The following is a 19,906-nucleotide window of genomic DNA, read 5'->3' as shown; positions in this document are numbered from 1 at the left end:
CCAACCTCTCACCTATTCCCCCAGGTCCTGTTTTTGCCTGGGTGGTGGGGACAGGCAGGGTCCCTGGCAGGAGGTGGCTCCCCTGCCTGCCGCATTTCTGGGACCCCAACCCCACAAGGGTCTGCATGCCCCCAAGGGAGGTCAGAGGGGCCTTGATTGCACTGAGGACAGGACTCCAGTGCAAGGCTTCCACAGGGATGTGAGCCGAGTTAACACCCTGCAGCTTGCCACCATCCTTTGGGACAGGGAGAAGGGGAAATGAGTGCTCTGCTTCCCCCTGGGGAGGCTGAGACCCCTACTTTAGCCTTCTGGGAGATCAGCTACAAAGGTGTATCTGCTACAGAATTCCAATATGTGCTTCTGCCAGGTGGGAGGCTCGGGCCTTCTTCCCAGTCTGATGTCCTGACCCATTGCTGTGTTCTAGTGGTGGTCTGGTGGGCTTGTTGGCTGGCAGCAACTCGGTTACAGTGAAGGTTGACCCCTTCCTTGTCTCAGGGTGGAAAAGGGGCCTCCAGCTGGGTGTGCGTGAGGAGCATTTGCTTTCTGGCTTTGAATAGCTCACTTATTTCTGCCTTCCTAGCTTTTGCCTCTGACACCCACGGGGGGGCCGGCAGGGATGAGCATCCCTGTCTCAGTACAAGCTCTCCTGGCTGATGGGAGTACTGGTGGCAGTGATGCCTCACTTAGGCGATTGTGGGGTGTAGGCAGTGGCCAAAGCATTAGCTGGGGGAGAGAAAAGAGATGGGAGAAGAGCCCCTGGCACCTCAGGGCTCTAACAAGCACCTTTTCATCAGGCATGAAAAGTCCCTTGGCCTGCGTTCATGACAGCTGCCCTTTGTCTGTGGGCACGATGTGAAGCCAGCATTGTGGAACAGGGGAGCGCACAGGGAGGGCTTGTACCTAGCTTCCAGGCTGCCAGGACGTGCAGTTTCCCTGCGAACGGGAAGCAAGCTGTCGGAGAAAGTGACTCAGGCTGGCAGAGGGGAGGCCGGGGGTGGCAGCCCCGCTGATGCCTCCCTGGGCCCCTGCTTCCCGCACCTCCGGGAAGCCGCTGCTGGCCGAGAGGGGATGGAGCTCTCGGCCAATTGGGCGCTGATCTGAAGCAGGGGGGGTGGGGTGGGAAATCTGCTTCTCAACCTCCCCCCCCTTCCACCTCCGCGCTGGGGCTGTGATTCAGTTCCCCTCCCCCAGCCCACCCCCTCTGCTCGGAGGCTGACAGCCGGAGCCGCAGCCTGCCGGAGCCCCGGAGCTGTTTTCCAAGCTGTAGAAGAGAGACCCAGGGATATTTTCGCAGCGCCCCAGCGCCTGCTGCGTCCCGGGCCGGACGCGCACGGACATGGAGAGCGTCAGCCTCCAGCGACCCGCTTGGAAATGGCAAGTACTGAGTTTGTTTTCGCTCTGCGGCTGGGGCTGGGTCTCCGGGCAGATCCGCTACTCGGTGGTTGAGGAGTCAGAGGTGGGAACCGTGGTGGGGAACGTGGCCCGGGACCTGGGCTTGAAGGTGGAGGAGCTGCCGGGTCGCAGGCTGCGCCTGGGCTCGGAGGAGAGCCTGCGCCACTTCGCCGTGCACCTGGACACTGGCACGCTGGTGGTGAGCCAGCGGCTGGACCGGGAGCGTCTGTGTGGAGCAGCTGCCAGCTGCGTGCTGTCGGTGCAGGTGGTGACAGAGAACCCTCTGCAGCTCTTCCGCCTGGAAGTGGAGATCCTGGACCTGAACGACAACTCTCCGAGCTTCCCCACCGCTCGCCGGACCCTGCGTGTTGCCGAGTCTGCCGCGGTGGCCACGCGCTTCCCCCTGGAGAGCGCCCAGGACCCCGATGTGGGCACCAATGCTGTGGGTTCCTACCGGCTGAGCCCCAACTCCCACTTCTCCCTGGACGTCAAGCAGCAGCAGGATGGCAAACTCTTCCCAGAGCTGGTGCTAGAGCGTGCCCTGGACCGGGAAGAGCAGCCAGAACTGCAGCTGGTCCTGACGGCCATGGATGGGGGAAGCCCAGCCCGTTCGGGCACAGCGCAGATAACAGTCCTGGTCCTGGACGTCAATGATAACGCGCCCACGTTTGACCGCCCCACGTACAAGGTGCGAGCCCCGGAAAACACACCTGTGGGGGCCCTGCTCCTTCGGCTCAATGCATCTGACCCCGATGAGGGTCCCAATGGGGAGACACAGTACTCCTTCGGGGTTCACACCTCTGACTTGGTCCGGAGGCTTTTTGCCCTGGATCCCCACAGCGGCGAGGTCCGGGTAAGTGGAGCCCTGGACTATGAGGAATCACCTTTCTATGAGATCCATGTGCGAGCCCACGATGGAGGGGTCCCAGAGATGGAGGGCCACTGTGTACTGCAGGTGGAGGTGGAGGATGCCAATGACAACCCTCCAGAGGTGCTGCTCACCTCCCTGCTGAACCCAGTACCTGAAGACACCCCACCGGAGACCGTTGTGGGGCTCTTCAACGTACGGGACCGAGACTCAGGGGCCAATGGGGATGTGAGCTTGGAGATCTCCCCCGATGTGCCTTTTGCCATCAGGTCCCTTCAGAACCACTTCTCCTTGGTCACCCGGGAGAGCCTGGACCGAGAGTCCATCTCACAGTACAGAGTGGAGCTGATCGCTCAGGATGGGGGTTCTCCAGCCCTCAGCACAACGCTCACGCTGCTCCTCAATATATCTGATGTGAATGACAACCCCCCACGCTTCTTGCAGCCCTCCTATGATGCCTTCCTCCCCGAGAACAACCCGCCCGGCTCCCTGCTGTGCACCGTCTCTGCCTCGGACCCTGATGATGGGGATAATTCCCGGCTTGTTTACTCTATAGAGAGTAGCCAAGTGGAAGGTGCCCCCGCCTCTTCCTTTGTTCACATCAACCCTGATAATGGCAACCTGTATGCTCAGCGCTCCTTTGACTTTGAGCTGCTTCAGGTTCTGCCGATCTCTGTAGCTGTGCGGGACTCGGGGTCCCCCTCGCTCCAAGCCAACGTTACTGTCTACATCTTTGTACTGGACCAGAATGACCACCCCCCGACCATCCTGCACCCTGCCAGTGATGGTGATGTCCTGGCACCCCAGAGGGTCCCGTTGTCTGCCCCATCAGGCTACCTGGTCACCAAGGTGACAGCAGTAGACGCAGATGCTGGGCACAATGCCTGGCTCTCGTACCGACTGCTGCCTCAGTCCACTGACCCCTCCTTGTTCCACGTGTCACTGCACACCGGGGAGGTGCGAACGGCGCGTGCCATCCAGGACACCGACGTGTCAGTGCAGCAGCTCCTTGTCCAGGTGACAGACAACGGCGACCCACCGCTCTCCACCACTGTCACTATCACCGTGGCTCTGGAGGAGGCGGCCCTAGAGGAGAGATACAAGCCTCGGGATTTCCTTGCTGGAGCCAAAGAGAAGCCGGACCTGACCTTCTACCTGATCATCGCGCTGGCAGCTGTCAGCACCGTGGTCCTTGCCACTGTCACCCTCCTGGCTGCCCGGTGCCTCCGTCGCAGAGGCCGTGTCACCGGCTCACCCTGCTGTTGCTGCTGGATCGACGAGTCACCTTCCCGGGATTTCTTCAAGCATTCCAGCCCCAAGCTGCAGCTCAGCTCTGATGGCACCCTTAAGTACATGGAGGTCACTCTGCGACCCACGGACACCCAGTCCCAATGCTACAGCACCTGCTTCTCCCCCGGCTCCGACCGCAGTGACTTCACCTTCCTGCGCCCATGCCCGCCCCCCGCCACCCTTCCGAGGGACCCGGGGGCTTTCCTCTCTGCTACCGGTACGCTGCGGGACCCCGGCCAGGTGAGAGCGTAGGGGCAGGGGAGGCAGTGCCGGTGCGGGACTCGCCTGGCGGCCGGACTGCGCTTTCCCCCCTCCTCTCCCGAGAGCCGCCGTTGCGCCCCGGTCAGGGATGCGCGGAGCCGCCGCCACTGGGATGCGCGGGATGCGCGGAGCCGCCGCCGGGGGATGAGGGATGCGCGGGGGGGTGTGGAGCCGCCGCCATCGGGGGATGCGGGATGCGCGGGGGGGTGTGGAGCCGCCGCCGCCACCGGGGGATGAGGGATGCGCGGAGCCGCCGCCGCCGGGGGATGCGGGGGGCGTGGGATGCGCGGAGCCGCCGCCGGGGGAAGCGGCCGTTCGCGCCGCGCGGCAACAGCCCGCGGGTTGCGATTGGCGCCGGTGTTGCTGTCCTGGGAGAGGAGAGCGGCGATTGGAGCAGCGGCGCGGCGCTCGGAGCCAATAGCGAGGCGGCTGCGCGGAGCCGCGGCGGCCCCCGCCCCAGTGGTACCCGGCGTCCGCCCCAAACAATGAATGGGAGCGGCGAGCGCTGAGCGCGGCCCCGCAGCGCGGAGGGCATCGCTCCCCGGCCGCCCACCCGGCAAGGATGCCGAGGGCAGGGAAGGCGGCCCGGTGCCTGGGACTGCCGCCTGTCTTCTCCTTCTGCTTGTTCTTGCACAGCTCCTCTGCCCAGATCCGCTACAGCATCCCGGAGGAGCTCACCCGGGGTGCCTTCGTGGGCAATATCGCGAAGGACCTGGGCACCGATGTGGCCAAACTGGCGGCAGCCAACCTGCAGGTACTGTCCGATTCGGATTCCCAGTACTTCTCTGTCAATGTGCACACCGGCATCATAATGGTCAGCGAGCGGATAGACCGGGAGCAGCTCTGTGGGCAGAACCCCCGTTGCTTCCTCCACCTGAAACTTGCCATCGAGAACCCAGTGGAGTTTTATCGCATCGAGGTGGAGATCCTGGATATCAATGACAACCCTCCGGAGTTCCCTAACGATGAGGTTTCCTTGCGCATCTACGAGCTGGCGTCCTTGGGCGCCCGATTTCCCATCCAGCCTGCCCAGGACCCCGACGTGGGCACCAACACCTTGCAGACCTATCACCTGAGTGCTAATGAGAACTTCAACCTCAATGTGAAGGCACGCACGGATGGTGGGAAGTTCCCTGAGCTGGTGCTGGAGAAGGCCCTGGACCGGGAGCTCAGAGCTTTCCACTATCTGGTTCTGACCGCTGAAGACGGGGGCTCTCCCCACAAGTCCAGCAAGATACGCATCACTATTCAGGTCCTGGATGCCAATGACAACCACCCTGTCTTTGACAGACCATCGTATGGAGCCCGTTTGGTGGAGAACTCGCCGCTGGGCACCCTTGTGGTGAAGTTAAATGCCACCGATGTGGATGAAGGGCCCAATGGAGATATCCGTTATTCCCTCAGCAGCCACAACTCAGCTGCCCTACGCCAGATCTTTGCCATTGATGAGCAAACTGGGGAGATTCGTGTCCAGGGCAACCTGGACTTCGAGGAGGCAACAGTGTATGAGATCGAAGTGGAGGCCAAGGACATGGGATCACCCACGATGGAGGAGCACTGCAGCGTGGTAGTGGAAGTCACTGATGTGAACGACAATGCCCCTGAGGTTATTCTTACGTCCTTCTCCAGCTCCCTGAGTGAGGATGCACCCCCAGGAACAGTGGTGGCTGTGATACATGTCAGAGACAGGGACTCTGGTGAGCAAGGCAAGGTCCAGTGTCACGTGTCTCCAGATCTTCCCTTCCGGCTGCGCAAGGATTATGAGCACCAGTACTCACTGCTAACCAGCACCCGTTTGGACCGGGAGCATGTTGCCTACTACAATGTCACCATCTCTGCCTCGGACCTGGGCAGCCCCCCTCTCTCCCGCCACACCGTCTTGCCCATCGCCCTCATGGATGTCAATGACAACGCGCCCCAGTTTGAGCAAGAGTCCTATGAAGTGCTGGTGGCAGAGAACAACCTGGCGGGCAGCGTGCTGGTTACAGTCTCTGCTGTTGATCCTGACTCAGAGCAGAATTCCCGCCTCTCCTACTCCATCCTACGAGCTGGTGGGACAGATCCTGGCCTGGATGCGACTCACTACCTCTCCATACATCCCACAAGTGGGCAGGTGTCTGCCAAACTCCCCTTTGACTATGAGCAAACCACCTATCTCCAGTTCCACGTGGAGGTCTCTGATGGTGGCTCCCCAGCCCTGAGGAACAGGACGCTGGTTCATGTTTTTATAGTGGACCAGAATGACAATGCCCCGCAGGTACATTTCCCCAAGGCCGGGGAGGACTCCACTACCCAGTTCCGAATCTCCCCCTCCATCGCCCCTCTTGCTCTTGTCACCAAGGTGGTGGCAATAGATGCGGACTCAGGGCGCAATGCCTGGCTCTCCTACCACCTTGCGGAAGCCACAGACCCAGGGCTTTTCAGCGTGGCCCTGCGCTCGGGGGAGATCCGGATCACGCGGGCCCTGCAGGAGATGGATGCTTCTGCGCATGAATTGCTGGTGGTGGTTCGTGATGCTGGGGACCCGCCGCTCTCCACAGCCATCACGCTGGTGGTGCTGGTGGAGGAGAAGGGCCCAGAGGCCTTGCAGGGCTCTGAGGCTCGGGGCACTGATGGTGGGGGCTTACCCACGGTTACACTTTATCTGATTGTGACCCTGGTGCTCCTCTCCACTATCTCACTGGTGGTACTGGCAGTGCTGGGCGTGCGGTGCCTCCGACGGGGCTCTGCGCCTGCCAACAAGAGCCGCTGCGTCGAGAGCGTCAACACGCTCCAGCCCCCTCCCAGCCACATTTTTGGGCACTTGCACTATGAACCTAAGCAAGGGGACACGGTGATGGGCGTCCAGGTGACAGCCACGGCCCCCCCTGCCCCACGGTACCGCTCCTGCTTTTCGCCGGTCTCCGACATCAGCGAGTTCATGTTTGTGAAGCCCTCTGGGGGTCCAACTGGTGCCAACCCACAGGATTCCACCCTGCGCTGCGAGGTGAGCTCGGGAATGTGTCTCCCAGCCTGACTGCATCCCTGGCATCTGCGGGGCTCGGTACCCTCGGTACCCACCCCCGTACCGAACCGGTACCCGTGGTACCCGACTCGGTGCCCAACCGGCTCGGAATACCCTCCCCGCCCCCTCCACCCCCCAGACGGCTTTAGGGAGTGGGTGCCCGCCGGTCCCCCACTTCCAGCAGCCGGGAGGGGCAGAACCAGAGGGGTTCCCGCTGCCGGGAGTCCCCGGCGCGTTCCCGGCGGGGGCGGGGAGGCGGCGGCGGGGGGAGCGCCGTGCGTATTTTGGGGAGGGCTGCTGAGGAGACAGAGGAGGAGGAGGAGGAGGGAGGGAGGGAGAGAAAAGGGAGGGGAAGGAGGAGGAGGAGGGGGCTGTTGAAAGACGTAAAACTGTCATTCGGTCCATCCCCTCCGCTCGCCGACTTTGTGTGCTTGTGCGTGCCGAGGAGCGGCTCCGCCGGCCGGTTTGTGATCGCCCCCCTTCCACCCCCCCGCCCCGCATCCCCCCCCGCCCCGCCCCGCTCTCTCCATCCTTCCCTGCCCGGCTCCGGCGGCGGCTTCTTCCCCTGCGCATCCCTCCGCGGGGCGCGGAGGTTCCGGCGCGGCGGCGGCTGCCGGGGCCGGCGGCGGGGGAGGCTGCGCGGATCCGCTCCGCGCTGCTCCGCGCTGCTCCGCTCGCCCAGCCGGCACGGGATGCTCGGGGGAAGGAGTTTGCCATGGCAGCTCCCGCTGCTGCTCGCAGCCTTCTCCTGCCTGCCGGCTCCCAGCAGCTCCCAGCTCCTCTACTCCGTGCCCGAGGACCGAAAGCCGGGCTCCTCGGTGGGCGACCTGGCCAAGGACCTTGGGGTGGATGTGCGGAGCCTGGCTGCCCGCAACCTTCGCCTGGTGAGTGAGGGTGGGCAGCAGCACTTCCAAGTGGATTTGGCGGCCGGCGTGCTGCTCCTCGATAGCAGGCTGGACCGGGAGGCGTTGTGCGGGCAGAGCCCCACATGCTCCTTGCACCTCCAACTCGTCATGGAGCATCCCCTCCAGCTCCACCGCGTTGAGGTGGACGTCCTCGACGTGAACGACAACGCGCCCCAGTTCCCCAAGCCGGAGGTGGTCTTGGAGATCACTGAGGTAGCCAACCCTGGGACTCGGCTGCCCTTGGAGGTAGCAGAAGACCCTGATATGGGCTCCAATTCCATCTCCACCTACGAGCTCAGCCCCAGTGAGCATTTTGCCCTGAGTATCAACGTGAGAGGAGATGGTGTTAAAATGCCTGAGATCGTACTTAAAAAGGCACTGGATAGAGAGAAAGTGGCTGTTCATCGCCTAACACTGACAGCCCTGGATGGAGGGAATCCTGTGAAATCTGGCACTGCTAAGGTTACCATCCATGTCCTGGATGCAAATGACAACCCTCCTGTTTGCGACCCACCCATATCCAAGGTGTATCTGGAGGAGAATGTGCCAGTGGGCACTCTGGTCACCAAATTGAATGTCACCGACCTGGACGAAGGTCCCAACGGGGACATGGAATATTCTTTCAAAATTAGCAATAACGCACCTGGTAAATTCACCAAACTCTTCTCCTTAGATCCCCGGACAGGGGAGATCAGAACCAAAGCCCCACTGGATTATGAAGAATCCAGTGCTTATGAGATTGCTGTTCGAGCCAGGGACAAGGGATCCCCAGCCATGGAAGGACACTGTCACCTGCGAGTGGAATTAATCGATATCAATGATAACAGCCCAGAGATTGTGCTCACCTCAGTCTCCAGCCCAGTGCAGGAGGATGCAACCCCAGGCACTGTGATTGCCCTCATCGGTGTGAAGGACAGCGATTCTGGTGACAACGGGCAGGTCCGTCTGCAGATAGCAAAAGAGCTTCCATTTAAACTGGTGTCGTCATTTAAAGAACATTTCTCACTGGTCACAAATGGCCCCCTTGATCGGGAGAAGGCCAGTGGATACAACATCACAGTGAGGGCTGTGGATTCAGGGTCCCCACAAAGGGCAACGCAAAAAACCTTTTACCTCCAAATTGCTGACGTGAATGATAACGCCCCGAATTTTTCTATCCCTTTTGATACAGCTCATGTTCAGGAAAACTCCCTTCCTGGAACTTCTGTTTTTACAGCATCAGCATTTGATCCCGATGAAGGTAGCAATGCCAAGCTATCTTACTCCATCCTGGACAATGGGATGCAGGATATACCCATCTCAACGTACTTCCGAATAGACCATGACAATGGCACCGTCTACACTGCAAGAGCTCTGGACTACGAGCAGGATAAGGTGTTCCAGGTGTTGGTGGAGGTGAAGGATGCCGGGTCTCCTGCACTGAGTAGCACTGCTGTGGTCAATGTGTTTGTCCTGGATGAGAATGACAATGCCCCTGCCATTGTCTACCCATCTGTCCCCAAGGGCTCTGCTTTCCACCAAACCATCCCAGCCTTGGTAGAACCTGGCTATCTGGTCACCAAAATTGTAGCTGTTGATGCCGATAGTGGCCATAATGCTTGGCTGTCCTACCACCTGCAGGAGACCACTGAGGCTTTGCCTTTCCAAGTGGAACGCCGCTCTGGAGAGATAAGGGTTGCACAGGCTCTAGGGTGGTCAGAGGACCCCCACAGGCTGGTGGTTGAAGTGAGGGACAATGGGACGCCATCCCTCTCTGCCTCAGTGGTAATAGTAATTTCTGCAGAGGAAAATGGTGTGCCGGACTTCGCAAAGTCCTTGGATCTCCCCAAATCTTCTCCCACGGATACCAACGTGACATTTTACCTCATCGTCTCCCTGGTGTCCATTTCCTTCTTGTGCTGCGTGGTGTTTGCTGTGGTGGCTGTCCGGTGTCTCAAAGCTGGTGCTGCCAGCTGGACCTTGGCAGGTTGCTGCCGGGGGACTGGCCGCAAGCCTGCCTCCCATTTCCATGGGCAGATGAAGCCAGATGGCTTCATCAAGTACCTGGACGTGGGAGGAGCGGGTTTGACCTCCCAGGCACAGAATTACACCTCTTGTTTCTCGCCCATGTCTGACCAGAGCGATTTCCTCTTTGTAAAACCTTTCAGCCATTCCAGCACTGCGGAGACTGTGGCTGCCTATGAGCAGGTGACCAGCACCTTAGCAAGTCCCTGTGATGGGGTAAGAGATGGGTGTTTGTTACTATCCGGTCTGCTAAGCGCAATGGTCTGTAGTATCCAGGTTAGGTGACTGTTCTCTGGCTGTCCTTCCACCGAAGGAGGTGACTTCAGGCAATGTGTGTCACTGTCTCCTCCTGGGAGGTGACAGGTGAAGGCTTTGGCTCAGCTTGATAGAGGTTGGGAAGGGGCTGGGCGGCACGGTGAAATCAAAGTGAGTTTGTAACAATGGAGGGTTTTCCCTTGGCCCCGTTTGTGCTTTTTTAATAGAATCACAGAATGGTTTGGCTTGGAAGGGACCTTAAATCTCGTCCCGTTCTCCCCCCCCCTCCTCCCCTCATAGGCAGGGACACCTCCCACTGGATCAGGTTGCTCAAAGCCTCATCTTTTCTTTTTAAAGTGAGTCTTAGCACAGTCAGGAACATGTCTTTTGGGTGTTTAACTTCTCAACCCTGTTTAACCCCTTTGTTCTGCGTGGCATGGGAGGAGGTTATCTGAGAGCAAAGTTTGTCGGTGTTTCACTCTGTTTTAGAGGTGCCTTGTAGAAATATATCATTTCTTACTTCCTAAGTGTTATTAATTACTGCTTATGCCCTGGTAAACGATCATTTTCCAACGTGGTCCTTTTGAATTCACTGTTTGGCACTGAATGTAGTGTCATTTTTCACAAAGGTCCTGGTGACCTTAAGTGCCCTTGGGCTTGAAGAGACCCAGGCAGCAGCCTGCTTTGAAAACTTCATCCTCTTGTATTCAGATGTCTAAATATGGATTCAGGTGACTGTATTTAGCTGTATTTATACCTTTGGGATATAAAAAGTAAAGTAATTTTGTGTCGTAAATGCCTGCCCTCAATTTGAAAGTGGTAATTTCAACAGGAATTCAGAAAATAGATTGAGAAGGGCTTATCTAGCATGGAATTGTGTGTCAGCGTGTGCAAAACTGTGCCTCTGCAATCTGGAGGGCAAGTGTTTGAACAGCTTGATTTGCATGCAGCATGGGTAGAGCGGGGCCTCTATTTTAGGGGAGTAATTTATTCTAATACATTCTTCCATGAGAATCATCAAAGCTGTGGAGAAATTAAGTGAAATCACATCTGCTAAATAAAAATCTAGGTCAGCTGCACCCGTCTTCACTTTTCCTTCGTAATTGCATTTGCAAGCAGAATAATCCTATAAAACTGATGTTCCACTGTATAGACTGGGAACTGCTGATTCCTAAGGTAACTGGGAGAAGTGGTGTCCTTTCCAGGTAGTGTGTTATCATTCTGGAGTTAATTAAGATGATTATTATTATCGGAAGTGTCTGTCTTCCAGACAGAAAACAGTTCTGCTCTTTAGTGCCCTTCACAAAGGCAGGATTCACACAGGAACACACAAGCCTGCTTTGCGTCCTTCCTCATTTACAACGTGTCCATTGTCTGGTGGTAAAATAAGACGGGCAGAAAGCGATGCGGGGGATTATTAATGAAGTTACAAAGTGTGCTGCTGTGTCCGAAGTTGATTTGGTCTCCTAAACAAATAACGCTTTTTTCCTTTTGCCGGCGGAAGTTTATTCTTTGCTCCATGGACAGGAAAATATTGTAAAGCTCCAAGGCATCTAGGAAAAAAAAAAAAAGTTATTCAAATACAATGTGTGAAATCAAGATCTCAGGCAGGCCTTTCTAAGGACAGAAGAAGGACAGATTAGGAAGGTCTGTTATCATTTTACCTTCTGGCATTAAAAACATCTCCCCTCTATATCAATTAACTCTGCCTCCCTCCCCGCCCCCCCCCCCCCGATCTCATTACTGTGGTACCATTGCTCCTGCTGAATTGATACCCTTATCAGTTTATTTCATGCTTCATTTCTTTCACAGCCTGGTTTCCTGAGCTGCTTTGGAAGATTATTCGCTGAATGGTGTTTGTCATGCTTTTTAGTATTCATGCTGGTTCAGAAATACTCCAGAAAGGAGGAAGGGGGGAGCTTTCTTTTTGTTCTAATTGATTTGCTTTCCTTGGAAAGAACACGCTGCTATTCCAGGCTGAAATAATCCAGGATCAGTTCCCTTTCATTTTCAAAGGCAAGAATGGAGGTATTAAAACTCTTCTATTTTCTCTGCAGCAAGCTCAGCCTAACACAGACTGGCGCTTCTCTCAGACCCAGAGACCTGGAACCAGTGGGTAAGTGCCTCTTTCTTTATATGTGTCTTTAGTGAAGGTTTGTTCCCTTTGCATGCTCCTTTCAGTGCTGGGAAGTCCTCGACTGGCAGCTCTGAGGTCGGATGTTCCCTGTCATTTGGAGAATTGTCCAGCTCAAGAGTCAGAAATAGGGTTGCTGCTGTGTCAGCTTTGGGTGGTGGTGATGTGACTGCTGTTGTTGTCAAGATTGTGGCTGGTTTTGGTGTCTGCAGCTCAAGGAGGATAGTCAGGAACCAGAGCAAACTCCAGGTGGAATTGTGAGATGGTTAAAAACATCCTTCACAGACTAAAGGTTCTTCTCTAAAGCGGATTTTGAGCATTATGGTGTGGTCAGCAGGAATAGGGAAGGGATTGTCCCCCTGTGCTTGGCACTGGTGAGGTCACACCGTGAATCCTGGGTTCAGTTTTGGGCCCCTCAGTACAGGAATGATGTGGTGCTGGAGTGCATTGAGAGAAGGGCAGCAGAGCTGGGGAAGGGTCTGGAGCCCAGGGACTGTGAGGAGTGGCTGAGGGAGCTGGGGTTTTTTAGCCTAGAGAGGAGGAGGTTGAGGGGACACCTCATCACTCTCTGCAGCTCCCGGAAAGGATGTTGGAGCAAGGTGGGTGCTGGTTTCTTCTCCTAAGTAAAAAGTGATAGGATGAGAGGAAATGACCTCAAGTTGCACCACAGGAGTTTCAGATTGGATATTAGGGAAAATTTCTTTACTGACAGAGTGGTGAAGCACTGGCAGAGGCTGCCCAGGGCAGCGGTGGAGTCTCCTGGAGGTGTTCAAAAAACATGTAGATGTTGCATCTGGGGACACGGTTTAGTATGTGTGGTGGTGTTGGGCTAATGGTTGGACTGGATGAACTTACAGGTCTCTTCTGACCTAAATGATTCTATGAACCTGCAGCTTAAGTAGATTCTAATTTCAAAATCTTGATTCCTTCCCCTGCACGGAGGCCACTGGAAAGGACTGTGTGAGTGTCACTTTGCCATGAAGCCTTGAGCTCTGTGCTGCTGAAGTGTGCTGCCTGCTCTGGCTTGAACTCCTGCTGCCAAATCACTGTGTAAGCCCTTGTGGCAGAGAGAAGTTGAGTGGATGAGCCCCAGATGCCTCAAGGCCCCTCTAGAGAAACGTGCCCCAGCCACATCTAACTCAGCAGGAGCAGGTCCATTGTGAAATGCCGCTGCATGTGCTTTCTCCTGTGGGCTGGATCAGAGTTGGGATCCCTGAATCCAGCTCCATTTGTTGGGGAATTTGTAACCTTTCTTGCATTCCTTGGGAAGTGCCATCATCAGTACAGGGTGGTTTGTCGGCTCATCCAGGTGAGGAGCCCTCTGCACACTTCCTGATGGTTCTGGGCAGCTGGGCAGAGGGAGACTAAGGAAGAAGGAATGAAACCTAATGGGTCAAGAATGATGTTTTCTAAGGTCTGGTCTTGCTGTTAAAACCAGTTTTTTCCAGTTTGTGTGTGATGTCAAAAAGACAAGCAGCCCTGGCACAGAGCAGGCATCTGCCTCCCGGGAGTCCCCTGCTCTTGACTGTGCTCTCTCTTGCCTCTGGCCCAGCAAAGTTTGCTTTTCTTGTTCCACAGTGAGAAAGCATTGACAAGAACATGTGGAATAGGTGCCCTTCACCTCTCCCGTCTTCCCTCCTGGTTCAGGCAGGGGCAGGGATCCTCTTCAGAGGGGGAACTTCCTCGAGTACCATCAGAGTAAGAAAGGTCTCAAACTGGGAGGCTGCCAGCCTCTGTGAATACTCCGACCAGAGGTTATTGTGTGTGAGGAGACTGGCTTATGGATAATTTACATGTAAAAAGACGGTATCTTTTAGGGCATATGTAAGGATTAGAGGAGCAATCAGGAGTGACTTTGGATGCTGTGCTTCCTTGGCTGGCCAGGTCAGGTACCTTATCTCTGTGAAAAGAGAGGAGCTTATGCCACTCTGTTTTGCTATTCCTGGTGACTCGTGCAGCTCCTGGAGAGGTTTAAATGGTGCCACAGGGAGTGTTGAGTCCTGGATTTTGCTGTTGGAGTTCACAGTCAAATATCTGCAGCAGTCCTTCTCTGGGCCTGGCTCAGTAATTTAGCTTAACAGAAAATTAAGAGACTGCTATGACTGCTATAGCCAACTTGTTGCGGCAATTAAAATTTGTTACTAGGCTCTTCTAGCTGACAAAGCCAGAATGGAGTGAGGGTTTGAGGTAAGGTAGATAAAGCAGTCCTGCTAGAAACCTGCCACAGACTTTAGAATAAGGCTATTGCTGTAACAGTTTTCTCAGAGGTCCATTGAATCCCCTATCACTGAAAACATTTTAATCAAGAAGAATCTTTCTAACCATTTACGCTCTAGTTCAAATGACAATTAAAAAAGCCCTGTTAATACAGAAGTGCTCCAGAGCTGCTGTAATAGCTTTGTTTTAAGAAGCGAGTAAATGAGCCACATCAGAGCAAGCTCTGTAGCTCCCACTTCCCAGCATCGTGCCAGAGCTCTTCAAGTCACAGAGGTGATGCATCCAGACATCCTTAACTCAGTGATAGGGACCTTTTCTTAGGTTGTGGGACAGTGACCATCACCCCAGCCTCTGCCTGAAGATCTTTACATACTCCAGCCACTTCCAAGTGCCTAAGTGGGAGCAGCAGCATGTGGGGTGGCAAGAGAGAGGAGCAAGAGGCAAGGCAGCCACAGACTCTGTTCATGGGAAGCTGAACTAGCGGGACGTGCTGGCTCTGGTGCATGAGCCGTGATGTTATCCTGATGATCTATAACCTGGGTGCCCAAGGTGGTCCTTGAAACAGCCACTAGCATCTTGTGCCAGTGCCTGCTGGGCAGGGATTCCCATAGTATGGGCTGGCTCACGGGTTTGGAGGGGGGCTTTGCCCAAGCACAGGCTGGGACTGAAATCACTCTATGGATTTTAATTCCCACTGTTTCTCCCCACTTCCTGTGTGCAGAATCCACACTTGCAAAGAAACAGCTCTTGCTGATTTTTTTTTCTGTTTCCTTTATCCTGGGTTCAGTTAAATCGAGAGAGAAGCTTTTGTTCTAAACCTGTGTTACAATTCTGAAGGATGGAAACGGAAAGTGCTACCATATGTTCAGTGCCCAGCTCTGACATCTCTCTGGTGATCAAACAGGCAAATCCTGGAGAGTGATCTGCTCCCTATTGTGCTCTTCATGTGCTCTTCCCAGCGTTTTGATGTCTGTATTCCCCAGGTGTTGGTTGGTAGTGTAGGTATTAAAGAGTGTGCGAGGGCAGCTGCCCTGAGCCCTGCTCGCTGTTGCTCTCTCTGTGTTGGCTCATGAACTTCTCTATCACCGTGAGCTCTGTGAGCTGTGGGGCTCTGCTTGATGCTCGGGGAACGTGGACCACCTCTTATCTGAGAAGGACAAAAAAGGGATGTGCCCTTAACTGCATTTGTCTGACCCAAATTAAATAACAATAAAGACAAGATGGTTTGAACGGATCCCAGAGGGAGTCCAGCTCTGACCTAAGCCAGAAAGCAGGCTCAAACACATCTTGTGTTTTCTCCTTTCATGGGAATTGGAGAAGGGAAAATCCTATCTTTTCTCAGCATAGTCCTGCCCACTAAAATGAATCCCACATGTCCAGACACCTGGAAGCAGGCAAAACTCAGGGAAGCTCCGTAAGGCAGGGACTGTGTCTCGATATTGTATCTCACTGCATTCTGAGCGCTGTTATGGGACAACAAAGGGAATTTGCTCTTTGTTCTAAAAGCCAAGAGAGCTCTGGTGCACGTGCTCAGGAAGGAAAAGCTCAGCCAATCCCCTCAGCAAATGTGGTAGGGAGTCAGACCTGAGCAGAGGGATTATCAATTAATCTTGTTTGAGAGAAAGAGGAGGATGGATTAATTCATAGAATGATGTTTGTATTTTGGTTTCTGTAAAAAAACACAAACAACCCCGTGCTGTCTCTGGGCAAATGTAAATGAATAACAAATGATATGAGCAGCAGATGCTGTTTCCAGACAAATCAGATCAGTGGCCGTAGTGGAGATTACAGCGATGAATTGTCCGAAGTTAAGTAGACATACGGTCCAGAACGTTGCATCCCTGTGGAATTGGCAGCATGGGATTTCCCTCGGGAGAGAGTGCAGGGACTAGTACAAGGGACCTAGCTTGTTGTTTTTTTTACTGACTGCCAAAGGAACAGAGACCAGGCTTACGCCTTGTGCTTGACTGACACTGGTAGCTCTTTGTTTTGATCTCTGTGATGGTTTATTCAGGAAAACGCCAGGATCAAGGCAGCATTTCTTTCCTGGTGAAGTGCTCTTTGTTGCTCAGAGGTGGGCTTGGGAAGGCGAGACATCCCAAGCTGGGAAGAGCCAGCGTGTCCTGGGCAGCTCGTGGGAGGACTGAGGACAGTCTTGGGCCGTGTGGGCAGGCTGGAAGGAGATCCCAGGCAGGAGGCACCCCAAAGACCATAGTGGGGGTCTCACAAGGAGATGGGGAGCAGTGGGAGAATCCCTGCTCCCTCCAGGGGAAGGAGAAGCAAAGCATGCAGAGAAGATGATCTTTAAAGTCCTTTCTACCCAAACCACACTATGATTCTATGAAGATACAGAGTGCCATTTCACACTCCCCCCCCCATTTATTTTTGTGCAATCCTAGATCTCCCTGTGTTAATGCTTTCCAACACTTTTGTGAGCCAGGCTCCCCCTCACAAGCTGAACACAGCGAGCAGGGATGTCTGCATCACGGCTGCCCTGTCTGACCCGGCCATCGTCCCCTGACCCGTGCAGACAGAGGAGGGAGAGCACAGCAGAAGGGGTTTAGGGCTGAAGTGGAGATGCTGCAGCAGCACCAGGATGATACTCTCTCAGTGCAAAAGAGCTATGGAGGAAATAAGGGGTTTTTTTTTGTTCATTGTTTAGTTTCTACACAAGTGCTTCAAGAGTTGCCTTTGCAGGACTAACAGCAACCTGCCTGTGTGTGGTGGGGGACAGGGAGAAGGAAAAAGGCATCCCAAGAACAGTCCTTGAAACTCTCAGGAGCTTTCCTGGGGTTCAGAGCGTGTGGGTGGCAGCAACTTGGGGGCCTCTGGTGTGTGTTTGGGGTGATCAGGAGGTCCTGCATGACAGGAGCACCCTGGTGTACCAGGACATGCTCAAAATGACCCCGTGTGTGTGTTATACAATATAGAATGGTTTGGATTGGAAGGGACCTCAAAGCCCATCCAATTCCAAACTCCCTGCCATAAGCAGGGACGCCTCCCATTGGATGAGATTGCTCAAAGCCCCATCCAACCTGGTGTTGGAGTGGGATGTCCTAGGTCAGCAGCAGCTGGGGCCAGAGGATGTAGACAGGGGAGACATTCATGGGATTACCCAGCATAGGAACGGATACACAGGAGAAAGACAACTGGCCGTAGATGGAAGCTTTAGCACATCCTTCCTTCCCCAAAATACTTGCTAACCCAGCAGCCACGGGGGCGTCTGGGGTGTTGCAACTCCCTAGGAATTTACGTTACAACTTTGTGTAATCTTATAGAGGACAGAGTAGGAAGTGCTGTAAAGCGGGGGCGTAGGGGTAAACACCGACAGATTTATTTTCTGTTCATTCTTTTGTTGAAAGTATGTGAGAATGAGCTGTCTGCAGCCGTCCTCTCCTTCCTCTCCAGTTCTGCTGCTGGATCATAGAATCATAGAATCATAGAATAACCAGGTTGGAAGAGACCCACCGGATCATCGAGTCCAACCATTCCTATCAAAATCACAGAGATCACAGAGACAGGTCCCTGTGCCCGTGACCTTTCCATCCCTCATTCCCCACTGTGGCTCTTTTGGCATCTTTTCATGGAATCACAGGTTCATGGAATGGTTTGGGTTTCAAAACGACCTTAAAGTCCAACCAGTTCCACCCCCTGCCATGGGCAGAGACACCTCCCACTGCATCAGGTTGCTCAAAACTCCATCCGACCTGGCCTTGAACACCTCCAGGGATGGGGCAGCCACCACTGCTCTGGGCAACCTGGGCCAGGGCCTCCCCATCCTCTCAGCAAAACATTTCTCACCTCAATCTCCCCTCTTCTAGTTTAAAAACAATGGTCCTTGTCTTGTCACGACAGGCACCAGTAGAAACCCCCTTTAAGTACTGAAATGCTTCAGTAAGGTCTCCCACAGCCTTCTCTTCTCCAGGCTGAAGAACCCCAACTGTCTCAGTCTCTCTCCCTAGCAGAGCTGTCCCAGCCCTCAGTCTGTTTCTCTCTCCCAGGTCTATGTCTGTCTTGTGCTGCAGACTCCAGAGCTCCAGGGGGAACTCATGAGAGTGGAGCAGAAGAGGGAGAATCACCTCTCTTGACCTGCTGGCCACGCTGAATGTGACATAGCCCAGGATACGGTTGGCTTTCTGGGCTGCAAGTGCACATTGCTGGCTCATATTCCGTATCTCCCCCACCAGTACCCCAAGTCCTTCTCTGCAGGGCTGCTCTTAATCCATTCATCTCCCAGACTTTATTGAAACTAGGGATTGTCCTGACCTATGTACCGGACCTTGCACTTGGCCTTGCAGAACCTCATCGGGTTCTGGTGGGCTCACTCCTCCTGATGTTTCCTACCACAATATCTGCTCTTCCTGCTCTCCTGTGCATCATGCACCACTCCTCCATTTCCCTCTGCATCTCCAGTCTCCTGCTTTCTCTGAGCCCCTCTCCAGCATCACTGTTATCCCACACAGCATCCCAGGCTGTGCCCACCTCTGAACCAGCAGCAGAACCTGGAAGTGTTTAAAAGTCGTGGTTTAGTGATGGACTTGGCAGTGTTAGGGTTAGGGTTGGAGTTGATAATCTTAAGTATCTTTTCCAACCTAAGCAATTCTCTAATTCTGTGACTGTGGTTTCCTATCAAAAGTTGAAATAAAAAAACCTCTTTAAGGCTTGTTTAAAGATTTTACGGCATTACAAGGCTGCTCAGAGCCTGACTTTGCTCTGAGTGTGGGCTGCAGCCCCATGGGGCAATCTTTGAGTGCATTTGGCGTGCAAAGACAGGCATGAACTGTTTTGACACTGGGAACAGGAGTTGTACCTGGGTAACTGCTCTCCTTTCCTGTGGGGCTGAGGTGATCAGTCCCTGGAAGTGTTCAAGGCCAGGTTGGATGGGGCTTTAAGCACCCTGATCCAATGAGAGGTGTCCCTGGGTTGGAATTGGGTGATCTTTAAGGTCCCTTCCAACCCAGACCATTCTATGATTCTATAATTCTGTCCTGGGCCAATAATCCCTTTATCTGCATTTGTCACAGCCCTTGAAGTCTGAGCCATCTGGATCCTAGCAGGTGGAACAAAAGCTGGGAAGTCTTTTATGGAGAAAGGGAAATATCCTAGTGATGGGACGCATTTCTCATTCTGAAAGCCCTCAGAATATCAGGAATTTCATCATCACTGCTTTATGTATAGAAATGCTATTATAGGTATTTTAGCAGGTGCTATGTGTATTAATTTAATTTTTCTCTGTCCACCTGCTTCCTGCGCAGCTGAGCACGTGCCACGGCATGCGGCAGAGGCGCAGGGATCCAACAAAGCAGCACAAAACCTTTTCAAAGAATGTCTCAAAATATCCTTTGGGGCACGGGTGGCGGCAGGATGGGCCGGGGGAAATCATTACTGGTCTTAGCTGCATATCCTTCAGGAGGGCTAGAGGTATCCCCGGGAAGGGGTGCACTGCCCCCACTCCCCCTTTTAGAGAATTTTTGGCCTTTGGTTTGCCTCTGCCTCACACAGCAGCATCCCAGCAGCTCCACTGGCTGGATGTAACGACTGACTGGTGCTTTGGGAGGCTGCAAATCTTCCCCACT

The 19,906-nt window shown here is 54.4% G+C and overlaps 1 protein-coding gene across 6 annotated transcripts in view; it reads left to right on the top strand.

Annotated features, from left to right (window-relative positions):
• Positions 1–19,906, top strand: part of LOC138727290 (protocadherin gamma-C5-like) — a 218,939-nt gene that overhangs the window by 184,361 nt on the left and 14,672 nt on the right. For 3 of the 6 annotated variants that reach the window (XM_069869622.1, XM_069869619.1, XM_069869620.1), the window contains exon 2: positions 12,037–12,095. In XM_069869622.1, coding sequence (XP_069725723.1) covers positions 12,037–12,095 — 59 coding nt within the window. Of the gene's footprint in view, positions 1–1,171; positions 3,791–4,058; positions 6,798–7,705; positions 9,941–12,036; positions 12,096–19,906 lie in introns of those variants that run through there. The other 3 variants (XM_069869618.1, XM_069869621.1, XM_069869623.1) reach the window with 3 other exon arrangements.

Source organism: Phaenicophaeus curvirostris, chromosome 15 (genome assembly GCF_032191515.1).
Source record: "Phaenicophaeus curvirostris isolate KB17595 chromosome 15, BPBGC_Pcur_1.0, whole genome shotgun sequence".
NCBI classification, from domain to species: domain Eukaryota; kingdom Metazoa; phylum Chordata; class Aves; order Cuculiformes; family Cuculidae; genus Phaenicophaeus; species Phaenicophaeus curvirostris.
Note: the sequence above shows the minus strand (reverse complement) of the source record. Positions and strands in the feature narration are given on the sequence as shown.